This window comes from Pseudovirgaria hyperparasitica (genome assembly GCF_010093815.1).
Source record: "Pseudovirgaria hyperparasitica strain CBS 121739 unplaced genomic scaffold EJ05scaffold_3, whole genome shotgun sequence".
Taxonomy (NCBI): Eukaryota; Fungi; Ascomycota; class Dothideomycetes; order Acrospermales; family Acrospermaceae; genus Pseudovirgaria; species Pseudovirgaria hyperparasitica.
The window spans coordinates 60,073-84,285 of record NW_022985551.1 but is presented as its reverse complement, the minus strand read 5'-3'; the positions used below and the strand labels follow the sequence as shown (position 1 = coordinate 84,285).

General features: G+C 49.9%; 9 protein-coding genes across 9 annotated transcripts; 2 read left to right on the top strand and 7 right to left on the bottom strand.

The window, feature by feature from the left end:
* Window positions 1-37: 37 nt before the first annotated feature.
* On the bottom strand, window positions 38-1,734 carry EJ05DRAFT_448890 (ras-domain-containing protein). Its single transcript, XM_033742319.1, has 5 exons — window positions 1,301-1,734; window positions 1,195-1,243; window positions 1,120-1,136; window positions 632-1,015; window positions 38-568 (listed from the first exon to the last, which is right to left on the bottom strand). The coding sequence occupies exons 1-5, from the start codon at window positions 1,350-1,352 to the stop codon at window positions 396-398; spliced, it is 675 nt and encodes a 224-aa protein (XP_033603158.1). The 5' UTR covers window positions 1,353-1,734; the 3' UTR covers window positions 38-395.
* A 212-nt stretch (window positions 1,735-1,946) lies between these two features.
* EJ05DRAFT_473331 (uncharacterized protein) lies at window positions 1,947-5,979 on the bottom strand. The gene is made up of 5 exons (XM_033743384.1): window positions 4,702-5,979; window positions 4,554-4,651; window positions 4,057-4,495; window positions 2,656-4,004; window positions 1,947-2,598 (listed from the first exon to the last, which is right to left on the bottom strand). The coding sequence occupies exons 1-5, from the start codon at window positions 5,663-5,665 to the stop codon at window positions 2,347-2,349; spliced, it is 3,102 nt and encodes a 1,033-aa protein (XP_033603157.1). The 5' UTR covers window positions 5,666-5,979; the 3' UTR covers window positions 1,947-2,346.
* Window positions 5,980-6,066: 87 nt separating this feature from the next.
* Window positions 6,067-7,732, top strand: EJ05DRAFT_448884 (ribosomal protein S2). Its single transcript, XM_033742318.1, has 4 exons — window positions 6,067-6,165; window positions 6,222-6,491; window positions 6,547-7,180; window positions 7,231-7,732. Exons 1-4 carry the CDS (start codon window positions 6,135-6,137, stop codon window positions 7,388-7,390), a joined length of 1,095 nt encoding a protein of 364 aa, XP_033603156.1. The 5' UTR covers window positions 6,067-6,134; the 3' UTR covers window positions 7,391-7,732.
* Window positions 7,733-8,364: 632 nt separating this feature from the next.
* Window positions 8,365-9,245, bottom strand: EJ05DRAFT_483164 (prefoldin subunit 3; the record flags this gene model as incomplete). Its single annotated transcript, XM_033745231.1, has 4 exons — window positions 8,365-8,484; window positions 8,573-8,915; window positions 9,045-9,173; window positions 9,226-9,245. 4 exons carry the CDS (start codon window positions 9,243-9,245, stop codon window positions 8,365-8,367), a joined length of 612 nt encoding a protein of 203 aa, XP_033603155.1.
* A 722-nt stretch (window positions 9,246-9,967) lies between these two features.
* On the bottom strand, window positions 9,968-11,651 carry EJ05DRAFT_473328 (mitochondrial carrier). The gene is made up of 5 exons (XM_033743383.1): window positions 11,302-11,651; window positions 11,185-11,196; window positions 10,999-11,135; window positions 10,305-10,933; window positions 9,968-10,254 (listed from the first exon to the last, which is right to left on the bottom strand). Exons 1-5 carry the CDS (start codon window positions 11,402-11,404, stop codon window positions 10,221-10,223), a joined length of 915 nt encoding a protein of 304 aa, XP_033603154.1. The 5' UTR covers window positions 11,405-11,651; the 3' UTR covers window positions 9,968-10,220.
* Window positions 11,652-11,767: 116 nt separating this feature from the next.
* Window positions 11,768-12,871, bottom strand: EJ05DRAFT_483162 (uncharacterized protein; the record flags this gene model as incomplete). The annotated part of the gene is made up of 1 exon (XM_033745230.1): window positions 11,768-12,871. One exon carries the CDS (start codon window positions 12,869-12,871, stop codon window positions 11,768-11,770), a length of 1,104 nt encoding a protein of 367 aa, XP_033603153.1.
* A 608-nt stretch (window positions 12,872-13,479) lies between these two features.
* EJ05DRAFT_434894 (protein disulfide-isomerase) lies at window positions 13,480-15,159 on the bottom strand (the record flags this gene model as incomplete). The annotated part of the gene is made up of 3 exons (XM_033741676.1): window positions 13,480-14,707; window positions 14,764-14,980; window positions 15,030-15,159. The coding sequence occupies 3 exons, from the start codon at window positions 15,157-15,159 to the stop codon at window positions 13,480-13,482; spliced, it is 1,575 nt and encodes a 524-aa protein (XP_033603152.1).
* An 841-nt stretch (window positions 15,160-16,000) lies between these two features.
* Window positions 16,001-18,138, bottom strand: EJ05DRAFT_435475 (MFS general substrate transporter; the record flags this gene model as incomplete). The annotated part of the gene is made up of 3 exons (XM_033741701.1): window positions 16,001-16,225; window positions 16,275-17,807; window positions 17,893-18,138. The coding sequence occupies 3 exons, from the start codon at window positions 18,136-18,138 to the stop codon at window positions 16,001-16,003; spliced, it is 2,004 nt and encodes a 667-aa protein (XP_033603151.1).
* Window positions 18,139-19,264: 1,126 nt separating this feature from the next.
* Window positions 19,265-23,559, top strand: EJ05DRAFT_473327 (MED14-domain-containing protein). Its single transcript, XM_033743382.1, has 2 exons — window positions 19,265-20,345; window positions 20,396-23,559. The coding sequence occupies exons 1-2, from the start codon at window positions 19,716-19,718 to the stop codon at window positions 23,123-23,125; spliced, it is 3,360 nt and encodes a 1,119-aa protein (XP_033603150.1). The 5' UTR covers window positions 19,265-19,715; the 3' UTR covers window positions 23,126-23,559.
* The last annotated feature ends 654 nt before the right edge of the window (window positions 23,560-24,213 follow it).

Below are 24,213 nucleotides of genomic sequence, written 5' to 3'. Positions count from 1 at the left end.
TAGTGTAGTGAATGGATATTTGTACACAGGGATAACAAGATACGTTTCGTTCGCATTCCAGTATTGAAATATTGCCTATGACCGTGCTTTTTAGTGTCCTTTTCCTATCGTACACTCATCTGGAACAACCAAATCGCTGTATGCAGAAGCCAAACAACGGGCAACAGGTTACAGGATGGGAATAAATAAGACAAAATGGCCCTTAAACAAATGGGATGTGCCTGTCCAGACTCGCTCAAGCGCCTAGCAAAAGGAAAGTTGCCTAGCTATATGTATACAAATGACAAAATAGGATTCCAAACCAAAGGTACTCTGCGCTCTTGAGGCCCAAGTGTGACATACGCTCTATAACTTTTTTTTCTCGCACTCGCGTTGATCCGTACGCCAATGTGCCGTCACCAGCACTTCACACGTCTCCAAAGACTCGGTCTGGCTTCTCTATGCACCTGCTCGATATCTGGTAGATGCTTCTTCTCCGAGGTTGGCGCTATAGGCTGTGTCTTTGCAAATGCTGCGGCGCCTCCCATCGCATGGATTTTCCGAGACTCAACCACCCGCCGTACAAGAACTACATTCTGAAGTCAGCATTCCTTCAGGATATCACGTTGGTCGCCTGGCGTGAGCCACGTACGAGCGAAGGTTTCCTCAATATTGACCATCTCCCTCGCGCTGGTCTCCATGAACCCACATTTCCGAGCTCTGGCCCACTCAAGACCCTGTTGACTTCGAATCTGTCTCGCCGTCTGCAAATCACATTTGTTTCCGGTAACGATCTTCACAGGCGGTACTCCGTCGGTATCTAGACGATGCTCGGTTTCTATCTCAAGCATGTCTGTGAAGTATTGTAGGCCGTCTAGGGACATGGGACTGGTGATGTCGTAGACGAGAAGGAATGCATCGCTCTTGAGATTCGACGTGGCCCACAAACCACGGTATTCTTCTTGGCCAGCAGTATCGGTGATATTGAGGTGATATGTCTTTCCATCAATAACTCGAGTTACCGAGTATGAGTCCTCTAGATAGTGTCAGCTTCGGTAGGTGTCCCTTGGAGCTTTGTGCGTTGCTGGAAAACAATGCCGTGACTGGTTGTACATGGATGCAAAAGGTCGAAGAGCATACCGATCGTAGGGTCATATCTGCGCGATTAATCATGTCAGCTTGGCATACTGGATCTTGGTGAGTGGATGCACTTACTCATGTGTCCATTCACTCCTCACCAGCCGCAGTGTGATTGAAGATTTGCCTGCGCAAGTCAGTCTTCAAGCCCCATAGATTGTTGGTCCATGCCTGCTTCACGCACCGCATCCTCCGTCGCCACATATCGTTATGGAAATCCTGCTGTCCTCGTCCATTCTCCAGCTGTGCTCGCTCTTCTTGTGCTCGGACTTGTAAGGAAAGCGTGTCGCGCGACAAGAGACGACACGTCCAGCAGTCAGTGTGTTTTGCTACTCGCAAGCGATTGTTTCGTATTGGGGCCGCGTGTCGACCCGGAAAGGCTCAGAAGGATTTAGGCAATGCTATAAAAAGCAGGGGTGGAAAGTGGCAGGGAAGAATTGGTGTTTCATGCGCAAGCAACAGGACAGTCCCATTCATTCTCTCATGAGCAGCGAGGCCGAAGTAAAAGTACTGAACGAGCCCATGAAGGCATCAAAAAACCTGATAGAACCCCAACTGACAATTGGCCAATGAATCTCTACCCAAGCCGCGGCTGGGGACCCAGGGCTCAGAATAGTGCCCGAGCGAGCTTCACTCTCTCTCCTGGCGCTCGATAGCAGTAGGTTTCTGCCCCCTGGCGCCACACCGTTGGATTCCCGCAATGGGGGTCCGTGCTCGCTAGCTGAGCTACGATATCTCGAGTCTCTAAAATTACCTATGCAGAAACCCACGACGCCTCCACCATGTCGACTGTTTCTTCTTTGCATTTGTGCACTTTGTGTACTCTGTATGTTTTGTGTCAAGCAGATGTGTGCCTTTCGCATGTACTCGCGTACCTACAACAAAACAATATATGCGTCGCTCATCTCATCAATCCTTCGCCGCTCAGCGGAACCTGAGGTCGTCCGATGCTATCATCACACCACCATACGTACAAATCTAACCAGACACGTCCCAGAAATTGCGCTAGACGATCCCACAGAAACGCCAAATGCAACGCCAAATCGCCCAATACTGAATTTACATTAACGGGAATACACCAGAGTGGTCAGTACTCAATAAAGCTTCTGCACACCAGACCTACTCCTCTATCCAGAATACGATGGGTATCGTTGCGACCAAGCCGGAGCCCTAACAAATTACAGAAGATGTTGAATAAATAGCCATAGATGGTTGTCATTCCGTCTATCATCACTCTGGCTCGACACCCTCGTCAATCTTCGGAGGCACGCCGCCAGATAGGCCTTGGGAGGCTGCCACCTCCATCCTAGCAACCTTAGCATTGTGATTGTCAGCACTCACTTGCTTTGGCGACGTCTGCGAATCTGGCTTGCCAATGATATGGCCACGCGGAGATGCGCTGGTCTTGCTGCCTTTGCTGCCTTTGTCGCTTTGGGCTGATGCAGAGTGTTGAGATGAAGTTCGAGGTGAAACCCGACCGTTCTGTAAGGTGGCATCGTTAGCTGCAATCTTTGACAATCTGCTTCCATCAAAACTCACTTGTTTTGCCCACCGCAAACCGCAGCTATTGCACAAATCACGATTGCCACTGGGTCCGCGCCGCCATTCCGGCGTCACTCTCGTATGGCAGTTTGCGCAATCTTTCTTCAGTTGCCCTGCGCCCTTTCTCCTCTTACGCTTCTTCTTAGCTGCCAGTAAGCTCTGTACTTCTTCAGCCAGTAGTCTGTTACGCTTCTCCATCTGCCTGAGCTCGTACTGCCAACTTGTACTTCGCGTCGTCTTCAGCTCATCAAAGACATTCTCGTCGGATGCTAATTTGGCGTCTTGATGTCCTAGTTTGAGGCCGTCCTTACCAGCATGTGTCGCGGCTGACTCGTTCGTGGCAATAAATTGGCTCGCAGATACACCCGATGCAGGTGTATCATTACCTGTGCCTTGGCTTGTACCAAGAGCATAGGATCCAGAATGGTGGGATGTCGCATCCACTTTAGCTAATAGTAATTGACGTTGCGTGCTTCCCCGGGAAAACTTGAGCATACGAGTCTGGGCTACTAGAAACGTCGGTTTCTGTCCTTCAATAGCGTCACCCGGGTATACAGTCGTGAATGCCTGGAGAATCTGTCCCCGCTTATTCATCATTTCGTGCTTGACCGATGCCTTTTTTCCCGTCCGGACGATGGAAAGAATACGGCCAAACTCTTTCTTCGAATCCCCGCGCATCAGAAGCTGAATACTCGTTCCAACAAGCTCTTCTGGCTGGCGGTCAAGGAGTTGTCTAACATTTGAAGACACAAACAAGAACATTCCAGAAGTTGACATCTTCGTCCACAACTCGTTATCGCCGATCCCTCCGGATTCCATTATATCGCTCTTGCTCAGAGTATAGACTGGCCGCTCACGTCCAACGAGAATGATGCATTTCCGACCTTTACCTTGTTCGGTATGAAGCGATCCGTGGCCTTCGAACCACATGTAGCCGCTATGTTTTCGTCGTATCCGGAATACAACATTGACCGAGACCCCACTCGAGGTGTCTTTCAACTCTCTGGTAACGGGTACGATGTCACTCGGATGACAGACAGAAGATAGTGCTGTCCCAACCAGCTCATTCGCTTCGTACTCTAGAATCTTTCGACTGGACGGAGACAGGTAGAGAAATAGGCCTTTCAGAGACAGCACGTGTACCACGTCATCAGTATTTTCGAGAAGAATCTTATCCCAAATCCGTTTAGCAAACTCGGAATCGCCTTGCGTTCCAAAGGTACTCAGAACATTCGAGACTTCGTCGCGTGTGATCGTTTGGCCTAAGTCCAACTGTGATCTTTGGTCAGGGGCGATGTATCTCGGCATGGTCAGCCCCCGCTGATAGTTGATTTTGTATGTGCCATCTAAGCAGGTCAGCTATCTTCATAGAGGAATCAAAATTCGAAGCTCGCATACCCGGATTCTTATTCGTCACTGAACTAGGCTGCTCTACAAGGTCGACCTGAAAACCTACGAAGAATTTCGTACTATTTCCGTCCCATGTGATGGGGATCATAGTCAGCAAGTTCATAAAGGGCTGTCCACCTCGACGATAGTTTATGAGACTGATTTGGGCTTCCTTCCTTGTCGTGATCATGTTCTTCAAGTACAGGACAGAGTCGTCATCAACATACTTTCGCTTGATCCCAGGCTCGACTCGGCCGTCAGGTGACTGCAGGAAGCGACAATTTCGTCCGAGGATTTCGTGCTTATTGTAGCCCGTTAAGCGCTCAAAGTTATCGGAGCAGTACACGATTGGGTTGTCATCTTGTTCAGCATCGCAGACCACAAAGGCACAGGAAAGATCGACGGAGCCGATGTTGATTTCGGGATTCGGTCGTGTTGCAACTCGCATCTGCAGACGGCGGTCAATACATATTGTGCCAACGAATCGAAAGACGTCAACAACATACCAAGACACCTAACATGTCAAATCCCGTTGAGGAATATGCGTTCTTATATTGTGACTCCATGTGGGGTCGCGCATTGCCCATTGTGGAAGGATAGCCCCCTAATCTGATATGAGCATGAATGCAATCCAAATCTCACGATGTATCATACCTTCAGGCGCAGTCCAGGGAACCTTGATGATCTGACTGGTTGCGGTATTGTTCTGATGGGTCGAAGAGGTATCGTTCCGGAATTGCGCGACCTGTGGTACATTGCTGGAAGAGCCTTGGTTTGACGCCGAGAGACTACCTTGGGTTGAATTGTGACGCGTACTCTGTTCCTGGCTGCCGAGTCGTGATGCACGGAAATCTGGCGTTGCGCTGCTCTGGGCTTCCGACTTTGGATATGGTGACTTTCCGTCTTGACTTGGTTGGCTTCGCAAGGTTGGAACACTCGGTGGTGGGCGTTGTTGGGGATTTGCTTGGAGAGACGAAAAGTCTGGAGCCATGGGTGAATTTAGTACAGGAGATCCAAACTGATCTGTACCAAACATCATGGAATTAGCGTCTCCATTCATGAGATTGTTCAGTGAAGGATCCGTCATATCCATGGCCATCGACAGACTTGTGGGTCCAAAAGTGTTTGCGATTTCCATATCCAGGTTTGTGTTTGCATGTATGGGCGATGCGTACGTGGATCCACCCATGGCCATCGATGTGTAAGGGGAGCCCTGGCCCGAAAACGTAGGCCCATTTACCAAGGCGTTTGTTGAAGTCTGCCTTCGGAGTTGAGGATTTGTCGATGTCTCAGGGAATGAAGTGTTGCGCATCATTTCATCTAGAGGTAACTGCGGATCGAATTGAAAGCCTTCCAGGGAGGTAGGCGAAGAAGTATTATAGTCCATCATGGATATCCTCCTCATTGCTGGGTCGTTCATGCGTGCTTGATTACTGGCGTAGTGAACCGGCATACTCCTTCTCCTGATATTATTCGAATTATTCTCCACAATATCGTTCAGATTCTGCGGCACGCCCATGCCTTGCTGGCTAGACCCATCCGACTCCATCATCTCCATCATGTTGGCCCTTGCGTCGGTCGAGTACTGACGTTGGAAATAGTCATTCATGTTGGCCATGGTCCACCGAATCTCCGCGACGATTGAACGTGTACGGAGATCAGGTTACCGTGGGCACAGGGGGCCGTACATTCGCACAGTAATGGTATCGGCGGCGTTGTGGGCAGACGAGCTCGTTCTAGCTGTCCTCGAGGAGTCGACCGGTCGATTTGCGTCATGCAACGATGACATTAGGACACGTCGGGAGGGCGAGAGGGGGAGGAGAATGTAGGCGCAGTATTGTCCAGAACTCGATGTTGAGCATACGCAGTGAATGCTGCTGGTTGTTTAGAGCTATGGAGGTGATCTGAGGCCCCGGTTTGCAGTGGGGAAGGGGATTCGCTGTAATCCCATGTCTTCGGGTTGCTGCCGATCTTGGGCTTAGGCTTGGACCGTGACATTTTTTACAATTACTAACCACCGAAAATAACATCGATTCTTAGATATCGTCTTGACCGGCCTAAAAACGCACCACAACGCACACAGCGCAATGATACTGCGGCGATGTTTGTTACGAGCGGGTATGCTTGCGAATCCCATTCATTTAAGAGTATTGGTCTAATCAGTCGAGATGCAGGTCGGAGGGCGCTGCCAGACGCGAGGTCTACTCGAACAAACTGGAGAGCTCAAAGTACAATCGTAGCAGAGACTACTGAGCCTGTCCAACATACCACGGAAGAGCTGCAGAGCCTTCTCACCGAGTCCCACACTCGTGTCAAGGCATTGGAGCTGGAAGCAAATAGCCACCTGGATCGCCCGTTACCTCCATCGACTGCCGACGCGGCCCTTTTCAACGACGCTCAACACGCTCTAGTACGACAACAGTTTGATAATTATTTAAGAACAAGTCAGTCCTTCATGGCCATCATGCCTAGAACTTCTACCATGCTAAGACGTTGTAGAACAGGAATTCTCGAAAATCGGCGCGACCCAAGCTCCTCACTACCAACCCCATACGCTCATCTCGAATCCGCCACGACTTTCTGATGTCACGCTCGAGCTTCTACTCGCCTCGGAGGCCCATATCGGTCACTCAACGTCCAATTGGAATCCCATGAATTCGCGCTACATATTCGGAATCCGACAAGGTGTACATATAATATCGTTAGATGTCATTGTCGCACATCTTAGGCGAGCAGCCAGGGTTGTAGAAGAGACCGCTCGCCGTGGTGGTCTGATTCTATTCGTTGGGACAAGAGGTGGACAAGAGCGATGCGTGGTCAAAGCTGCCGAACTCGCGGGGGGCTGCCATATTTTCGAGCGATGGATACCTGGAAGTATCACCAATGGACAACAGCTTCTAGGCCATTGTGAAATAAAAGTTGTGGATGAGCACGATCAAGAAGTACCAGGTTTCGACGACCTCACGTCGGAGCGGGCTGTCTTGAAGCCTGATCTCGTTGTGTGCCTCAACCCAATAGAGAATGCAGTGCTCCTCCACGAGTGCGCTATGGAGCCCATCCCAACTATCGGAATCATCGACACAAATGCAGATCCTACAAAGGTCACCTATCCGATCCCTGCAAACGATGACAGGTCAGTAGACATTCATGAGCTTGATTCATACCTTGCTAATCCATTTCCAGTTTACGTTGTGTTCAAGTCATTGCGGGTGTGTTGGGCCGAGCAGCTGAATCTGGACGGCAGGCACGACTCGAGGCTGCTAAGAGAAATGAGTATACCTTTGCACCAGCGGCCGGCCTGCAACTGCCCCTGACGGGGAAATCCGTGGAGCAAACGGGATAAAGGATGCCAAATGTGGACCCTTAGTGATAACATGATGGATGATGATCCTGTTCCGAGGCAGAGCAGGAGACAGCAAAATTAGGTATACTCACCTGAGTTACGACAGTCTTATCCCCAAACTATTGTACTTCTATAGGTCAATTATACATATGTACTAGTAGCAGCACGTTGTGTATACAGCGCTTTTGGTACTTCTTCAGTACCTGTATAATACACACTAGAACTGTAAACTAAGACTCCGCAGGGTTGTTTGGGTACACTGCGTAGAAACGCCACAAGACTTTAGTGAGAATGCTATGATATACAGTAAGTGGTAAACATTCATAGATAAACAATGTAGAGCCTTCATTGAGGGAATGAATTAAGACTACAATCCTATATAGCTACACCAAATAACCAGAAGTTCGAGAAAAGACGCTGACTGGAATGTTAAAAAACAACTTTTACCGTAACATATGTTTCATTAGTATGCTAGAAGTACTCGAAAGGAATAAGACTGTTGGAGAAATCTGGGTTTCATAGCTGAACGTAGTACGTGCGGACTTATGGGGGCAGAGTTGCATGCTAAAAGCAGAAATACATGATCAAACTCGTAATGTTCTCACTCTTGTGTACCGATCACTGTGTTCAACTCTCAATCCCGCGATAACCGATAAACAGATATAGCTCATATGATGCTCATATTCAACAACGGGCTAAGTATTTGTCGCACACCGCGTGTGTCAGTAGCATTCATTCGCATTCGCAGTCTTCAGTCTTGTCAACGCCCCTGATGGGTCTCTCGTCCACAGGATCTGCCGAGCTAAATGGATACATGTCTACACATCGCTTCATTTTCCCCTATTTGCCGGGGGGGGGGAGGCACTCTTCTCGCGGCATCCAAATATATCTCGGAGCGCAATTTGGCCCAAACCACAGAAAAGGTGATCTCAAGACAGATCTCGCTCTTCTTATTTTCTTTGTGTTCTCATTCTTCAGCCCTTCGAGTCTCCTCCTTCTTTGCCGCCCGTGGCGCCCTCGGCCTCACTGCTGCGTTCCTTTCGCCGTTGCGCGACGTCCCAGTTGTACACTCGTGCTGTCGCGACTTCAAGGGTCTGTAGTACCAGAGTATATCCACATCAGCATTCATTCACCCAGTCCCGTCCCAGGCACACACACACGAATCTCCCCATGCGTACTCACCGTAATCTGCTCCCTGAGAAAATCCTGATCCTCATCACAATTCGCCAAGCTCTCCTTTGCAACCCGCAGCTTATCCGCCAGCAGCTCCTCCGCCTCGCGGATGGGATACGCGAGCATGACGTTTGCGCCCAGCCAGAGATATACCTCGTCCGTGGGCGGCACGATGGCCTTTGCGAAGAGGGTGTCGTTGAGCTCAAAGGTTGTTTCTAGTGGGGCGGTGATGTTCTTGGTGGCGCGCGAGGAGAGGAAGCGCACGACGTCGAGTGTCTTTTGGATGTCGGGTATTTTGACCTTGAGGCCTGAGGCGCGCCGTTGTTGGTTTACTTCCATGAATTGGTATTTGCTGGCTTTGGGGTTAACTGGGGGGTGGGCCGATTAGGGTCTGACGATGTGATGTGATGAGACAGCAATCGAGTGTCATCAGGTAGGAGAGCGGGAGGGAAGGATGAAGGTATTGATTGGCGCGACATACGATATCATCTCCTGGAAGCTCTTCAGCGTGCCTTCGACCTCGGCGCGCGACGTCACGTAGTCTTCGACCTTGTCGACGAACGGTGCGTACGGAATGCCGCGTGCGTTAGTTGGGGCTTCCTTGCCCCTTCTGCCGTGCGAATTAGCATTCTCAAGTAACACAGATGATGCAGCAGCCCTACATCGTAGCTGGAGAAGCCATGTTTCTAAAGGGCGGCGGAGGTCGTGTGTCGTTGTAACAGAAAGAATATATTTGCGTCCCGGTACCTTGGGAAAGGTTTTAGAGCTTCAGATGACCCTTGGCGGGGCAGACAAGCACGACGTTCACTTCAAGGTTGTAAGTATATTATCAAACAGAAAATAATATATTGATGAGCGATCTGAATATATTTAGTAGGTGAAAATATACGTATAGCGTGTATAGTAAAAATATAATTAAAGATGAGCCTCTGATGCTCGTAAGATGTATGTAGAAGCACTGGATAGAAAATACAAAATGTAGTGGTCGAGGATCGAACCTGGGGTGTTCCAAAGATTGAGGGAGTGGAGTTTGGTGCCCGACTCAAGGTCACTTCTGGTAAAAGGCAAGAAATGAGTTCTGTAAATCGTGGCACTCCACATGAAAAATGCATGTAACCAAAATATATTTCACAACATACTGCACCTCCTGACTGAAACCGGGAAGAAATCTCACTAACTGTATTTTATTCTTACACACAGTATGTTACACAGTGCACGAGACCGATAGACCCGCCTTTTTTAAAATTAAGGCATCCGATGTCTCAGTCTCTCCATCCTGCTGGATTCGATGCACATGGGATTTTTATTTCACCGATATGGAAAATGCCATGTGTCTTTCTTTACTATATTTGGCTTCGCGTGCTCAATGATTTTGTGTGCAGTGCCACTGCAAGGGAAACGCGCCCGTGAAGTTCTCTCATGTTATTTGCTTGCTCTATCATTTATCTAGTCTATCTATCTGTCCTCCAAGCATAGTACCATCGTTGCGCGCGGCCTGTTGTAGGGCGGCAGGCGGAGTCGCGAGTTTTTTGGAACTGCGTCCTGCATTGGAAATGATAGGATACTTCTTAATGTCTGCAGATCATGATATACTATCGTAATGCTACAAGCAAGCTGCAAATGCATTTAATCAATTTTACCACCATGCTTACTGCGCCTAGCTGTTGATCAACCTCGTAGTAAACTCCGCTCTGATGAAATTGTTAGATGGCAGGAATCCGAGATGAATGAGCGCACTTACACTGCAAACGTGCCAGCGCTCACGGGCATCGCTCTCAGCAACGTCGGGCCTATGCCTTTCCAGAACCCGCCCAGGCCTTCCGTCTTCATGATCTGGGAGAAACAGTCTCTCATGCTGCGGTACCTCATCTTCTCGCCAAAGCCATCGCTCTGCATCTTGCTCTTCACCACATCGAATGGATAGCTAGATAACCAGAGCATTTCCCCAGCTAGACCGCCATACAAGGCGATCTTTGGCGTGCTGATTTCTTCCCGTTTGATGTCGTTCCGCTTTGCGTCCGCATTCATGAGATACTCGTACGTGAGAAACCAGGTTCCGTATGCCTGCGCTTCACGCAGGATCGTCACCGCCTCGCCGCGATAGACGCCTGCGAAGATGCCGCGATGGGCGGAGAGCTTCCGGACACAGTCGATCGGACCGGTATACAGTCTGCCAGCTCCATGGGGTTGGGTCTGTAAACGAATGCGCACGTGCTCAATAGGTCCAGATAATGGCGAATTGGCAATGCCTGCAAAGGCACCTGCGAGGTAGTACTGGCCGTATGATAGCTGGGCGTCCTTACCGCTCGCAACGTTCCGTTGCTCGAATGCACGGCGTGCCCAATGGAAACCTCCGAATTGCACGGATACCTGGTGTCTTGTTTAGATGATGCGAATCCATTCGTGAGGTCTCCTCCGGTACCGAGAACACTTACACAAGCACCTATGCCTATCAACGGTGTGAGCGTGCCTTTATAGAAGGCCAATGGACCCTCGTTCGACCATATCTTTGTCGCACAATCGAGTGCGCCGCTATACGTTGTCGTTGTCTGCAGGCGTACTTTCACGATATCTATAGATGTGAATATACGTGCTTCCACAAACTTGATGCGAGATCATACCGAACGGCTGGCCTGATCATGTCAGCTCGAATTCATAGCAAGACCAATAGATAGCACGTGAATCGGGGAAGATGTTCATGAACAGGCGAATGATGGAGGAGAGAAGCGGATACACACCCAGAAGAACCTGCGCAATCCCACCAGTTGCTCCAGCAAACAAGTCTTTCAGAGTCTGATTAACGCCTTGGTCGTCCGCGTCTATATCTCTTTCGGCGCCCATTATAAACAGTGTCTTTCACCCACAAGCGGATTGATAGAGCCCAATGACAAGATGCGGCCCCAATGAGGACAAAGCACTGTCGGTCGTATTATGAGCCGTTCTCGGTAATCGTGCCAGTGGTTTGGTCGTCAATGCTTTGCTGCAAGGTATTATTAATTAGCGACACCAATGAAGATGACGTGCCAGGTTAGTGGGAACGTGCTTTGCCAAGGGATTAAACAGTGCTAGTCAGAACGAGTTAGTCACGATATCAAGAAAGTGAATGTCAACCAGGTCATTCTCATGGTGAAATTATTATCTATGTATACCCTATGCATATAGTAGTCCAGAGGTCTATAGAGGGGACTCGGGATCATGCAACCATCAGCTCATGCCGCTGAGCATGTCGTCTAGATTTACAGTCTTACTCGCTCTGACCTTCCGTCTCTTTCCCTGCCCGTGCTGCGAGACGAGCTCTCCATCTTGCAGTCTTTTCGAAACATCAACCGCATTGGACGGTGAAGTCAGTCGACGATCATCCCGAATGAACCAGTTCATTTTTGAGGCCGGCGGTGGCATACGAGCATCGTTGACTCCTATGCTACTATACAACAGACTGAGTATTGGTGCCCGCTCATTCATGACTATAGAACCCTCCGTATCTTTAAGCTTGAGCGGCCTCGACTCGAGGCATGTGCTCAGCATGGTTGCGATATTCCGATGCAGGCTCTCCGTTCCTTTAAATGCTCTTGCTAAGGATGAGTGCGTTGGGTGAGAGCCATTGGTAAGTCTGAAGGACGAACCGACTTCCTGGCCATAGACTTGGTCGCTAGAATAAGCATACTCGCAGATAGGCTCCAAAGCTACGACTTGGAGCGCGACGATTGACTCCAGACGGCGCAGAGCATCAGCTGGGATCCCATTGTATCCTTGCATAATAAGAAGCCGTAAGGTAGAGAATCCGTTCTCCGTCAATGCTTTTTCCTCTAGTGCTCGTATGGTTCGTAGATCCAAGTCTCGCTCTTTGAATTCCACGTTACTGAGAACGAGAGCGGCAAGGTTGGGCATGAAGGCAAGACTGACGAGCTCTGCCAATGTCACCTGCGCGTTTCGAAGCGTGACGGTGACAACATATCGAGACGGAGTAGAAGATCCGTGTAGTCGTAGATCTTCGAATGTAACATATGCGCAGTGATCCTTGCTTGGGTGCTTTGCACGTAGAGTGAGGGGATAAATTCTCAGCGGCCGTTGCCCAGAACCTTCAGGCCAGTCCGGATCATCGTCCAACGCGTCCGCGTATGCATTCGCCATCGTTCTCCAAACCGTCATCTCTCTGCGATATGCACGTGCAAGCAGCCATATTTGTTTTCCTAGACGCCAAGGGACACGATCCCGAAGGACGTGGGAATCTATGTGTTCCACAAGGTGCGCGCACGCTCTAAGGCAAGTGTCTGTCAACGAACCAGTTCCGGCGCCAGTGTCTTCCATCTCAGGTGATCATCGACCAGGTCGAGCCGGTGTTATCTGAAAGGCCTGTGAAATGTTTTCTGTTCGTCTCCGTCCCGGGCCAAGTTCTGCGCGTTGGAGAATACTTGTTTCGTCGCGAATGGGAATCCCATTAGAGTACTGGGATTTGGGACGTAAAGCAGATGTGTCGTGTGGATCATGTACGACGCCGCGTCGAGGTGGTAGTGCGACAGGATATGTAGATTTATCGTCAGGCGTTTTAATCATGAATGCCTAAGTAGACAACACATATGTTAAGAAATTGATGTTGGTTGTTTTAAGGTAGAGTAAAGGCTACGGGCGTATTCAGGCATTTATCAAACCCGACCCGTCACCCAACTAGGAATTCATTTCTAAGTAACGTGATACAATGTTTTTGATTTGGTAAAAACTACTTCTAGAACTTCGTCATGTAATTCAGAAGCGGTGCCCGTTTACGCCAAATGACAATCAAGTCCAGGCAGGTATAATGACCTCCATGCAGAGAAAATGAGACAGCCTCACTGCTGCAATTTCCGACGATAGCAACTAAGCCGTGATTATATCATAGTTCACCATTCCTTATATTTCTTTTATGTGCAGAAAATATTTTACAGCTCGTCGTGGACACCCTCGTCGTCACTGATGACGGACGCAGCGGCTTCGGCGGCATCCTTGACGGCACTCTTGATCTTGTCAGCCACACCCTCCTCATCCTCGGTGGCGGCTGGAGCTTGCGAGGGCATATCCTCATCGACCTCCTCCTCAGGTGGTGCAACATAAGCGTCGACCTTGTGAGAACCATTCTCCTTGATGAAGGTGGCAAGGTCTTCGATAGTACGGGAGCCAGAGTAGTCAATAGGGGAGTCCTTCTTGCCAGCAGGGAAAAGCTTGATGGTGGGAAAGCCTTGAATCTCATCAGGGACATCGTTGGCGGTAGCGTCAACCTTAGCGACGACAACCTGGTCAGCGTGATCGTTCCAGTACAGAGCAGCAAGCTCCTCGTACTTGGGAGCAAGAGCTTTGCAGTGACCGCACCATGGGGCGTAGAATTCAACGAGGACATCCTTCTTGTCATCGAGAACGATGTCATTGTAGTTGTGGGCAACGATGACGGTAACTGGACCGTCCTGGGATTCAGGAATTGGCTCCGACTTAATGCTGGCCTCGACCTTACCAGCAACAAACTGATCGACGAACTCGCCAATCTCCTTCTTGGTGATCTTCTTGTCTTGGTCAAAGGGGAACTTCTCGTTCTTGTCTGTCTTCTGGATGGCGAAGGCGGGCCACTTGCCAACCTCCAAGTTCAGGTTACCAGCGTGTTGGCCGAAGGCCTTGGCGTCGATGGTAGCGAAGTTGACAACACCCTTGTGCTTCTCGGCAACCTCCTTGAGCTCCTTGGAAAGTTCTTCACGCTCCTCTGGGGTCTCAGCGAAGACGTACGCGAGGGGTAGACCAGCGGCCATGTATCCTGCGTAAGTCTCGGGGCCGACCTCACCAATCAGAGGGGTCGCTGATGTCTTAGTGAAAGCCTCGATGGCCTCCTTCTCGAAAGCTTCAGTGAATGTGTTCTTGCCCTCGTCGAAGGTCTTGTAAAGAACAATGGCGGGCTGTGTGACACCCTCGGCCTCAGCCAAGGCAGCGTCGCTAGATGCGCCGAAAAGATAGTCATCACGGAGACTATCGGCGACGGATGTGAATGTCTCGTTTGAGGCCTTGTCGTCGGCGGCGAAGAACCCGACTAGGACAACCTTGTCGGCAATCTTGAAGTCTTCGATTGTTTCCTTGGTGATATCTGAGACGGCAGGTAGAGCTTGCTTGGTCATGTAGGAGACGATGCTGGTCAATGAGTTAGCGAGCAATTTCTTAGTTTGAGTGGTAGCAAAATAACTCACGCGTCCGCCTTCCGTGCGCCCTGGTAGGCGGTAATGCTCTCTGGTCCACGGAAGACCTTGAGAGTTGGGTATCCCTCGACGCCGTATGACTTGCAGAGGTCTACCTCTTCTGTGCAGTCAACCTTGACTAGTGGAATATCCTTCTCCTTGAGTTGTGTGGCGGCATCTTCATATTCAGGGGCAAGCGCCTTGCAATGCCCACACCAGGGAGCGAAGACTATTCCAATTAGCTGAATTCGGAATTACCAGAACTACCAGGCACATACACTCTGCAAGAACAAGATCATTCTCCTCGACAAAGGTCTTGAAGGTATCCTGCTTCAAGTCGTGAACATCTGAAGCTGCGGCAACGGCGGCAGCAGCCAGGCCGAAGGCGACGTTTGACAAGCCACGCATGGTGGTGTGTACGCGTGAAGTGAAGTAGAGGAGGATAAAGGAAGTGATCGCAGCGGACTGACAAAGTCACAGGGCGATCAGGAGATGAGGCTATATGGGAGAGAGGATTGAGGAGGGAGGGAGTATGAATGGGGAGGAAATGGTGAAGCTTCACAGAACAGTAGAGCTTTTGTAGAGGCGAGCTGATCAATGTGTCCACGGTGTCTTCAGAGCAGGACTTTGACCTGATTGGGCCGTTTCCTTACAAAGCCCCGCTTACTTGTACCGCCACCCAAGGGTCAAAGGGTTTAAAACCACGGGCATCCTGGTCGCTGCAGGAATGGAACCGTCTGACCTAATTGACTAGCCGATACTATATTTATTCATTTATCAGAGCCATAGCCTCAAGTACTATATCCCGCTAGAGCTTCTGACTTTTAACGAGGGTACAATCGAGAAAAGCCACGGTGTTCTTGTCTCCGACGGTGCATATGTATTCCAAAGCATCAGACCGCATGTCATCTCACGTGGGGTAACAGCTTGATACGCCTATCAACAGTCTTCATATATTCAAGCATAGGTGGTCATATCTCCCGCGGCATTGATCAAGCACGGTACGCTGCGCGCAGAGCGCAAGATACGATAGGCACTATAGGCTTATCACCCATCGTTTACTACAGAGTTCGACGGAAACAATCAAGTTAAGAGTATTTCCTGTTCGGCGCATGTTCCTCGTATCAGACATTGCCAGCAAGTAGATCTGACCTCTATTGATGCTTGCTTGGAACTGATTTGCGGCGTGCGCACGGTCGCAGGCACCTTGTCATGGCAGCGACAAGAGATGTTCAACGTTTAATATTGCTTACGACTCGTCGTTCGAAAGTGTGCCATAATCAACATAGGGCTGACTTTGCGAGTCAGTCTCGTTCCTATCACTATTGCCAACATATGTAGACCATCGCTCGTCCTCCCCTTTATTCAGTAGTTCGTTTGCCATAGCAGATCCGTCTCTTCGACCGCGTTGCACGTCAACCAGCAATATGAAAGGGAAGGTTGATGCTATCATGGCTGCAAGGAAGAAGAATGCCTTCATGTGTTAGTATATAGCGATATCATGAAGAGTATCCATCACTTACTGGCCGTATCTCACCAGTGGCGTCAGTGATCGCTCCTACTACAGCCGGTCCAAAGATACTACTTCCTTTATCTGTGATTGCGTATAGCGCATAGAAGGCGGCTTCATATCCTGGCGGAATAAGTTCACCAAACAGACTTCTACAGTACGATGAGAAGCCTCCAAGCGCGAAGCCGTACACAGCGCCAACCGGATACATCTCCCAGTCCTGCTGAAGGCCAAGGACACCAAGTCTCTGTATGACAGGTATATATGAAAGAAGTCCATAAAGCGGAATGAGCAGAAATATACAGAGGCACAAGATTATAGTCTGTGTTGGTCGCAAACTCAACAACGAAGAGAGTTTCGTCCACGTGAAAGCACCTATGACGCCGGACAAGGTCCCGATAACGCTAATCAAGGCAAGTGCTGTCGATGTCATTTCCAGCGACGTCTTTGCGAAAAGTACAGCCGTGCCACCTACTGTTGCAATGCTGTCGCTTAGCAGAAACCATGCGGTGAGAAAGAGCACGACGTCCTTCAATTTACGCGCTTTCCTTGCCGTCTTGCCGAGTGATGACCAGGAATAGGTGAAGTAGGCGACGAAAGCTTCCCTGCTTGTTGCGAAGTCCCGACCAAGGGGTGGACCGGGTCGAGGTCGTAGCCAGAATGCGGTTGGAAAGGTAAACAGGAACCACCAGGCGCCTATTAGAAATAAGGCGAGCTGCAGCGAGATTGTTGATTTAGGCCCAACAATCTGCACGATGAATACGGCTAGAACCTGTACAATTACAGCGGCAATATAACCAATCCCTATGCCATAAGATGAAATCTTGGTCGACAAACGGAGCTCTACAGAGTCGGTTGACCGTGTGATCGGATTAGGTACCGTAAGATCGACAGCAGAGGTAGCACCGCCAACTAGGAGTGAGGTCGAATCAGCAAGCCCTTCGAAGAAGGATTCGTCGTCACACATGCTGTTCGAGACCTGGGCGTCCACAATGATGGACCCCTCTCGAGTCAGCAGCCCATCTTCGTCAATCAGGGGTTCATCGACGTGCGCTCCAGCATACTGCACAGTAGGGTGGTTTCGCACTAGGACTGGTAGGAAGGAGTTCAGCAGAACGAATGATGCCCCAAAACACGTATTAGCTACTATAGCAAGAACGGCAGCCAGGAGGTATAGACGTGGAATTATAGTGATGAAGAGCATCGTAGCAATCGAGCCTATAAAAGCAAAAACCAAGAGGAAGGTCTTGCGGTAATGGCCGTGGTCAGCAGCGCCAGACATGGATATGATCAACAAGGCTTGTACGAGGACGCTGAGGGAAAATGTGTACATGGCGAAGCTGGCTGTATTGATTTCGGTGCCCATAATGTTGATTATGCATTGTGCTGATTCGTGTCTTGGAGATTGCGAGAATGTTGCAGGAGGTAATGTCGATTTGGCAGCACCACATGGTGTCTTCCGATCCGACAAGAGGACGCCGTTTTCGCGAGCCAGTTGTTCCAATGTGATTGGAATGAAGGAGCCAACGCCGCACACTACGAAGACCTATTGAGGAGTAAGTGAGTATATCGAAGTGTCAAAGGGAAGTTGAATAGACTCGTGGATGTTAGGTAGGTAGTAGAGCGCGTACCTCAGCAGCCCAGCCATACATGTAGAAGCCAGCTAGCTCTTTCCTGCTGGTGAGACGGGTGTCTTCACCTTCATACCGGGCCACAGCAGGCATGGTGTGATCTTCGAGGCTCGAATGCTCATCGTCAGCAGAATAGCTGGATGAGATGAAGGATGAGGGCGAGCGAGAGAGGCGCTTTGAGTTTGGAGAGGTGGGGAGTTGTAGGTAAGCTGAGGTGGGCTCGGGCGAGGGAGCATTTGGCGGCATAACTGCTAACCTGAGGTACCAAAGCTGGTACTATTACCGTATTACCCTCCCTCCCTAGGTACGCGTAGGTAGGTAGCTTGGACCCTGAGGGATCAGAGTCTCAAGCAGTCAGCAGAGTAGCAAAAACGTCGTAACATGACGGCAAGGCTGCATATGATTCCAACAAAAGGGAGTCCCAAGTCAGCCCAGCTGCCTGTAAGAAAGAGAGCCTTGCGACGACAACGACGAGAAGAAAAAGAGATGAGGAGGTGCAGGTGGGAGATAAGTTGGAGATTGTTCCCATGAGCACTTGACCGGGGGAGGTGGGTCTCTCTGGTCTGCTGGATACGGATAACGTTAGAGCAGGAGAGCTTAACCATGATGATCTATCTAGCTACTTATCGTCTATTTGACGTTGGACTCTGCAGTGTTGCAGGTGGGTTTGATGGCATCATGGCAATCCATGGATCTGCTGCCGTGCGTAGCGTCTTCCTCGTCCTCTTCACAGCCATTGTCACCATTGTCACCATTGTCACCATCGTCACGCTCTTCTTCCTTACTCCATCCACCCGACAAACATCCATCGTTTGACTTGGCTTCTCAATCTGCCCTGTCTGACATCGTAGTCGAGCACAAAGCTGGTAGCTACGAGGTTGGAGAGAGATGAGGTATGCCTGCATCGCCGTGGAAGCGCCGTCAAGCTACCAGCTCTGTCTTCCTCTTGGTCATTGAATGACTGAGAGATCATCCTGCCATCTCTCACCAAGACCAAGTCGGTGGTGGTGTACAGTGCGGGCGTAGCTGCATTGTAACCAGCACAGAACCCATATTAAAACCTCCTTCTTGTCATGCAATGGATAGACTTGCTTGTTGCATCGAAATCTGCGCGGCATGATATTAGGAATTCTTCTTCTTGCTTACATACCGTATCGCCGCAATGTGCCACTACGACGAACACACTATCGTCTTATCGGATCAGTACCTGGTTCAGAAGAAACGTTCAATCCTTGTCGTGAAACAATGGGAAGTGCTTGACTCGTGTTTGTTTCGCTTGGAGGTGGGTGTGTGGTCGTGTTCGTTTTAGATGTATACTGAATGCCTTATTAATTAGGTACTATTCAAAATTATTACCTAAACGCTCCAAGTGCCTTGCCAAGACTTCTGGATGAGCGAGGTGTGTTCCATTCATCGCCCTCTACCTGTAACAATCACCTACATCATCAACACACTCACCCTCTCACCCTCTCTCACTCTCTCTTCCGAGACTCTTCACCACCCTCCTCTCCACTTCCTCCCCACCGTTCCTCTTCTCAGACTCCTTGCGCCGCAACTTCCACTATCTACTCGTTCCGCGCATATCTGGGCAGCAATCCTTTCCACCTACCTTCTTCGCGCGCGACCGTCACTAGCCTTGTCCTGCCACCACTACGCATCGACTTCATCCGCAAAAAATACCGCGTCACCTACTTCTCACACCACTCTTCACTGTTTTTCTATGACTGCTTAGCCAGAACATCGGCAAGATACAGTCTGCTGATTCGAACGGGGCGGAAGGGCCGGGGTGGGCGAGAGGTGATGCCAGCGGAGGAAACAAGGACATGCCACTGATGATGGACGGAGACGATGGCCCTGAAGATGTTGCGCCAGCGGAAAAGAAGGGTAAAGAGGTCATGACCACTACAAATGGTGTGCAGGTGCAAGCTTCAGCGCCGTCGGCGCCTTCAACGTCCAGCTTGAAGCAACCCTCCATACTTGACCTACCTCCCGAATTACGTCACATCACCGAAGGCCTCTACTCTGTCGGCAAGCTTCTAGGAAGAGAGACTGAAAAATGCTGGAAAGATATGCAAGATCTAACCGAAGACCTGGCGCGCATGACGCCTGGCGCCAGCACGACGAATGGTGTCCACGGCCATATGAATAATGGCGCTTCATCATCTACGAGTGTGGATCAAAGCAAGAAACTAAAAATATTGGAGTTTGCACAATCACATCGGGACATGTTTACTAAGTTGCTTGTCATCTGGAAATGGACGCCAAAGAATGATGCACTCCGAAGGTTGATTGACCTGTGGGCTTGGATTCTTGAGTCTGACGAACATCCCAATCAAGCTGCGTGGTGGATTGGGCAACAAAGGTATAACAGCGACCGATGGAAGGAACCAAATCCAGATATTCGCACCGCTCTCGAGGTCCTCTCCACAGGAAAGGCCTCATGGCTACCAGATGTAAGACGAAGCGTTGCCTTTCACACTTCTTGAACGCTAACAGAATACAGTTTGGTTTCATTCCGCCAGAACCCATGACCCCGGAGGACATTCTCAAATTATTGAGACGCACTAACACAGACCTCTCTATTCGCATCAATCTACACGAAGATCTACCTAGGACTTTGCGCACATATAGTATCAAAAATGGGCGTGTTACATTCAATATACCGGGCGAATTCGAACTTGATGTTTCAGTTCAGGACGACAACCATGAATCACCATTCTACTTTATCGATCTTCGTTTCACTTTCACGCCGCAAATCGAGATCCCTGACGGACGATTTCTTGCTGGACTTGAGCCGGAAATGAACAGCCTCCTAGCATCTTCCGGCCTTGTGGGATGCTACGAATATCTGCACAACTTTTGCTTGACCCTCAAAATCCAAACCTTGAAACGGCAGGCTGTTCAATTGGCCATGGATACTTATGCGAACGCTTTACGGGTAGAGATGGTGCGACGAATGCTTATCGTGCAGTACTGGATTGAATCACCTGGGAGTAAAAACTGGTTCGAAATTGGCGTGTCGAGTAGTCAGCCTTCCAAGAAACGATGGTTCAAAAGAGATCCCGAACCACCCGCGTTGACCATAAGATGGATGAGGAACTCGAAAGAGGTCCAGACGGTGCAGGATCTTCATATAGATTGGTCCTCTCTGTCGATGGAAAGAATCCTGCAGCGAATTATTTCCAGCCATATCTGTCACATCTTTGAGAGAATTCTCAGCCACCTTGAGAGCGAAATCCCAGTTGGTTCCACACTGGCAAGCAAGCTATGCTTGGATGATGCTGATGCATCCAACTCCTACTTACGAGTCACCCTCGCGAAACAAAGCAATGCTGTCGAACTCGTAATTGAGCCGATAACAGGTCGCTTTGCTTTCAAACCCCCAAGCATCGAATCAACAAGGATTGAGGCTGAGCTGAACAACGATCCCAACCCCTGTGAGCATGCTGCAGAGAAAATCAAACGACTTCTTGCACTCAGCCTCAGAAGCCATGACGAGAAACAAGCTGTCCAATTCGGATGGGAAATAGCCCTTCACCTGCGCATCAGATCGGAGGACCTGCATAAAGCCTTCAACGCAAAGAAGATACTTCAGTCGACATTCTTCCGCGTACCTTCATGGACCTCAAAGTGGATGGTTGCACTTGTCATCGACCTTGCTGGAGAAAGCTGGTGGGCTGTCGAAATCGACGAATGGATAACTGGCGGGTCAATTCGAAAGGTGATGAAGATGCTTTCACGACGACCTGGAAGCACTTCAGCGCCTGTAGACCAGAGCTTTCTCCGACAGTTGGAGTCCGAGATCGTGGCGGCCATAGGCACAGCTGTATGCGAACGTCATCTCAGAGATAGGGATGTTCCCCATGAATGGTCTAACCAGGAAGCGGTCACCAATAATGGTAGATATATGGCAGACATGCTGTGTATTCGAGCCTCCAGGCTGCTCGCCAAGATTGTTCCCACAGTCCAGCTTCCAGCCGATCTACGACATGCTGTTTTGAGATTATCGCATGTCGGTTTTGTTACTCGGCAGGGCAAGCTATACCATGTTTTCCAAGCTTGCCTTCGGACCAATGCTGGCGCTCACCTAGGGCGTATACGTGCAGCTCCGGACCGTCGCGTTCATTTCGACCAGAACGGTGGATTCAAGACTTGGGTACGCTGTCCGTTTGCTGAATCATGTGTGGACGCACTTTTGGAGCGCTTGGCCAGTATCTACCGCCTCCGAGTGTTGGTTGATGCACTTCGTGATCGCGGAATCTGTCGACCTTCTGAAATTAGTCTCTCATCTGTCGCATTTACCTACAACAAGGTCAGGTCGCTCAAGGCGACCATTAGGCTTCCAGACCACAAGTCAGGTAAGATCGCTCTGGAACTGGATCCAAAAAATCCACAATATCGCCTTCGTCCACTTTTGACGGAAAGCCTCAACAATCCTGCGATACCGCCGACCCGGTCATTGCCTCTATTTACCCAAAATCTTCTCAGCACCTCGCCTCTCACTCGTGCTTTCGGTTTGATCGAATCCATCGTCTCTGAACCCCCATTCACTATGTTCCCCCCTCCTACCTTCGAATCGCGATCGGAAACCTGGCATCGGATCGTCTACTCACCGCCTAATCCAACGTGCTCTTTCGATGTCTGTCTTCGCGTTCACGACAACAGAACTGTTTGGCATATTGCCGACAATATCACGAAGAAGAGTGACGACCGACCCCCATACGAAAGAGATACCCCTCCGCTTGGTACGAATCCCGCACGTCAGTTCATACGGGATGAGTGCCTTGCCACGGCTCTAAGGCTACTCTGGCGTGCGCGAGCTGATGGCTGGGAGGGCATAAATTCCGGTATTATCGCTCCAGTGTCCAGCATCGAAGCTGCACTCATCCGTCTAGATGAGGTGGTCAGAGGCTGTCGACAAGAGATCGGCTCGACTACAACGACCGAGTCCAATACTGTTCAACAGGCCAGTAGATCAAGGCCCACGTCGTCATCCCAGCAGCCGCAGCTGCACCAACAGCAACATCTGCGTCCACCTCAACTAGCGAATCAGCAAGTACCGCGACCAGGCCAGAACATGAACAGGTCCAATATGCAGCAGCGTCCAAATATTCAGAATAGGCTTGGTTTCGCTCCAAACCAAGGTATGCAACAAGGTCGAGCGCCGCAGGCCCAAATGCAAGGCTCGAGACACAATCAAAAACCGCCACCTGAGGTCATCACCTTGGACTGAAAACAAAATCCTCCTTGCCGCGGCACCTCTTACAACATTCGTACTATTTCTAATCCATACATTCTCTTCTTGTCTTCTTATGGATGGGCGGCTCCTTGCCATGACTTTGCTGCGTCTCTCGCGTGCGGATATCCAATGGGTGTGGCCTCGTTCTACCCTCTTTGGTTTGTTCAAAGGGGGGGGTTGCGTGTCAGACACGGCGTTGGTTCGGTCGCTAAACAAGACTAATTTCTTGTACTTGTGGTGATACTGGGGTTCTTTGACGATAGGTGCCTTCCTTCCTATATACAGAGAGAAGACGGAGGGTTAGCTTAGCATACGCGGACATGGTGGCAGGCTTCTGTCTGTCGGAGGGTAGTAGCTACTGTGAAAGGAATGAAATAAGATACTGGAATGAGGGTCGACGTGCTTGTGTTTGAGAGCTACGTTTTCGTGTCGTGATATAAAACGTGGATTGCGCTCCCACTCCGGTCCGTGCCGGCTTAGATTCGCCTAGACAGACGGCAAGGTGTGCTTGCTGTCAGATTGTAAACTGTTTCTCTTTATCTCTTCCTCGCCATCTCTCCTTTCACCGTGGTGTGCATGCAACATGTATACACTCTCAACATCCCGCCCTCAACCCCATCATACTGTTTCTACCCCCTGATCCCGTCATCCATCATCCTGTTTCCCGACTGTGTTCCGCTGTTGATTCTGGCGCTTGCTCATCCTCATCCTTGTAGTCCTTTCCCCCCTCCCCCGGCCGTAAAAGAAAAGGGAACGCCCTTCCAGCGGCAAAATATCAGGCATGGCATTTTACGCGTCGTCTACAAAGCGTGTACGTGGAAGACGTGAGGATTATATGCGTATGGGAATGAGATATGTTTTTTTAAGTGTGGGGATCTGGATAGTTGCGGTGCTGGTGGTGTGTTGGTGGGTTTTCTGGTGGGTGGATAGATAGATACAGTTTATACAGGTACGTATCCACCATTCTCGCATACGAAACTCCCACGACTCAGCCAAGTGCATAATTCGATTCCATTCTATGTATTCCTTGAATGGTCCCCCGTCCCAACGCCCGGTACAAGGCTATACATGTAGACGAAGAA

Coding starts and splice junctions, on each gene's coding strand:
- EJ05DRAFT_473327 (XM_033743382.1), top strand. CDS start 19,716: ATGCCACTGATGATGGACGGAGACGATGGCCCTGAAGATGTTGCGCCA. Junction 20,346..20,395: donor AGGCCTCATGGCTACCAGAT/GTAAGACGAAGC, acceptor AACAGAATACAG/TTTGGTTTCATTCCGCCAGA.
- EJ05DRAFT_448890 (XM_033742319.1), bottom strand. CDS start 1,352: ATGGACGAGGACAGCAGGATTTCCATAACGATATGTGGCGACGGAGGA. Junction 1,244..1,300: donor ATGTGGCGACGGAGGATGCG/GTGCGTGAAGCA, acceptor TGACTTGCGCAG/GCAAATCTTCAATCACACTG. Junction 569..631: donor TATTGAGGAAACCTTCGCTC/GTACGTGGCTCA, acceptor TTCAGAATGTAG/TTCTTGTACGGCGGGTGGTT.
- EJ05DRAFT_448884 (XM_033742318.1), top strand. CDS start 6,135: ATGATACTGCGGCGATGTTTGTTACGAGCGG. Junction 6,166..6,221: donor GCGATGTTTGTTACGAGCGG/GTATGCTTGCGA, acceptor GTCGAGATGCAG/GTCGGAGGGCGCTGCCAGAC. Junction 6,492..6,546: donor TGATAATTATTTAAGAACAA/GTCAGTCCTTCA, acceptor AAGACGTTGTAG/AACAGGAATTCTCGAAAATC.
- EJ05DRAFT_473331 (XM_033743384.1), bottom strand. CDS start 5,665: ATGGCCAACATGAATGACTATTTCCAACGTCAGTACTCGACCGACGCA. Junction 4,652..4,701: donor TCCCTGGACTGCGCCTGAAG/GTATGATACATC, acceptor ATATCAGATTAG/GGGGCTATCCTTCCACAATG. Junction 2,599..2,655: donor GTTTGCGGTGGGCAAAACAA/GTGAGTTTTGAT, acceptor GCCACCTTACAG/AACGGTCGGGTTTCACCTCG.
- EJ05DRAFT_473328 (XM_033743383.1), bottom strand. CDS start 11,404: ATGGGCGCCGAAAGAGATATAGACGCGGACGACCAAGGCGTTAATCAG. Junction 10,934..10,998: donor TGATAGGCATAGGTGCTTGT/GTAAGTGTTCTC, acceptor ACAAGACACCAG/GTATCCGTGCAATTCGGAGG. Junction 10,255..10,304: donor AGCGCTGGCACGTTTGCAGT/GTAAGTGCGCTC, acceptor CAATTTCATCAG/AGCGGAGTTTACTACGAGGT.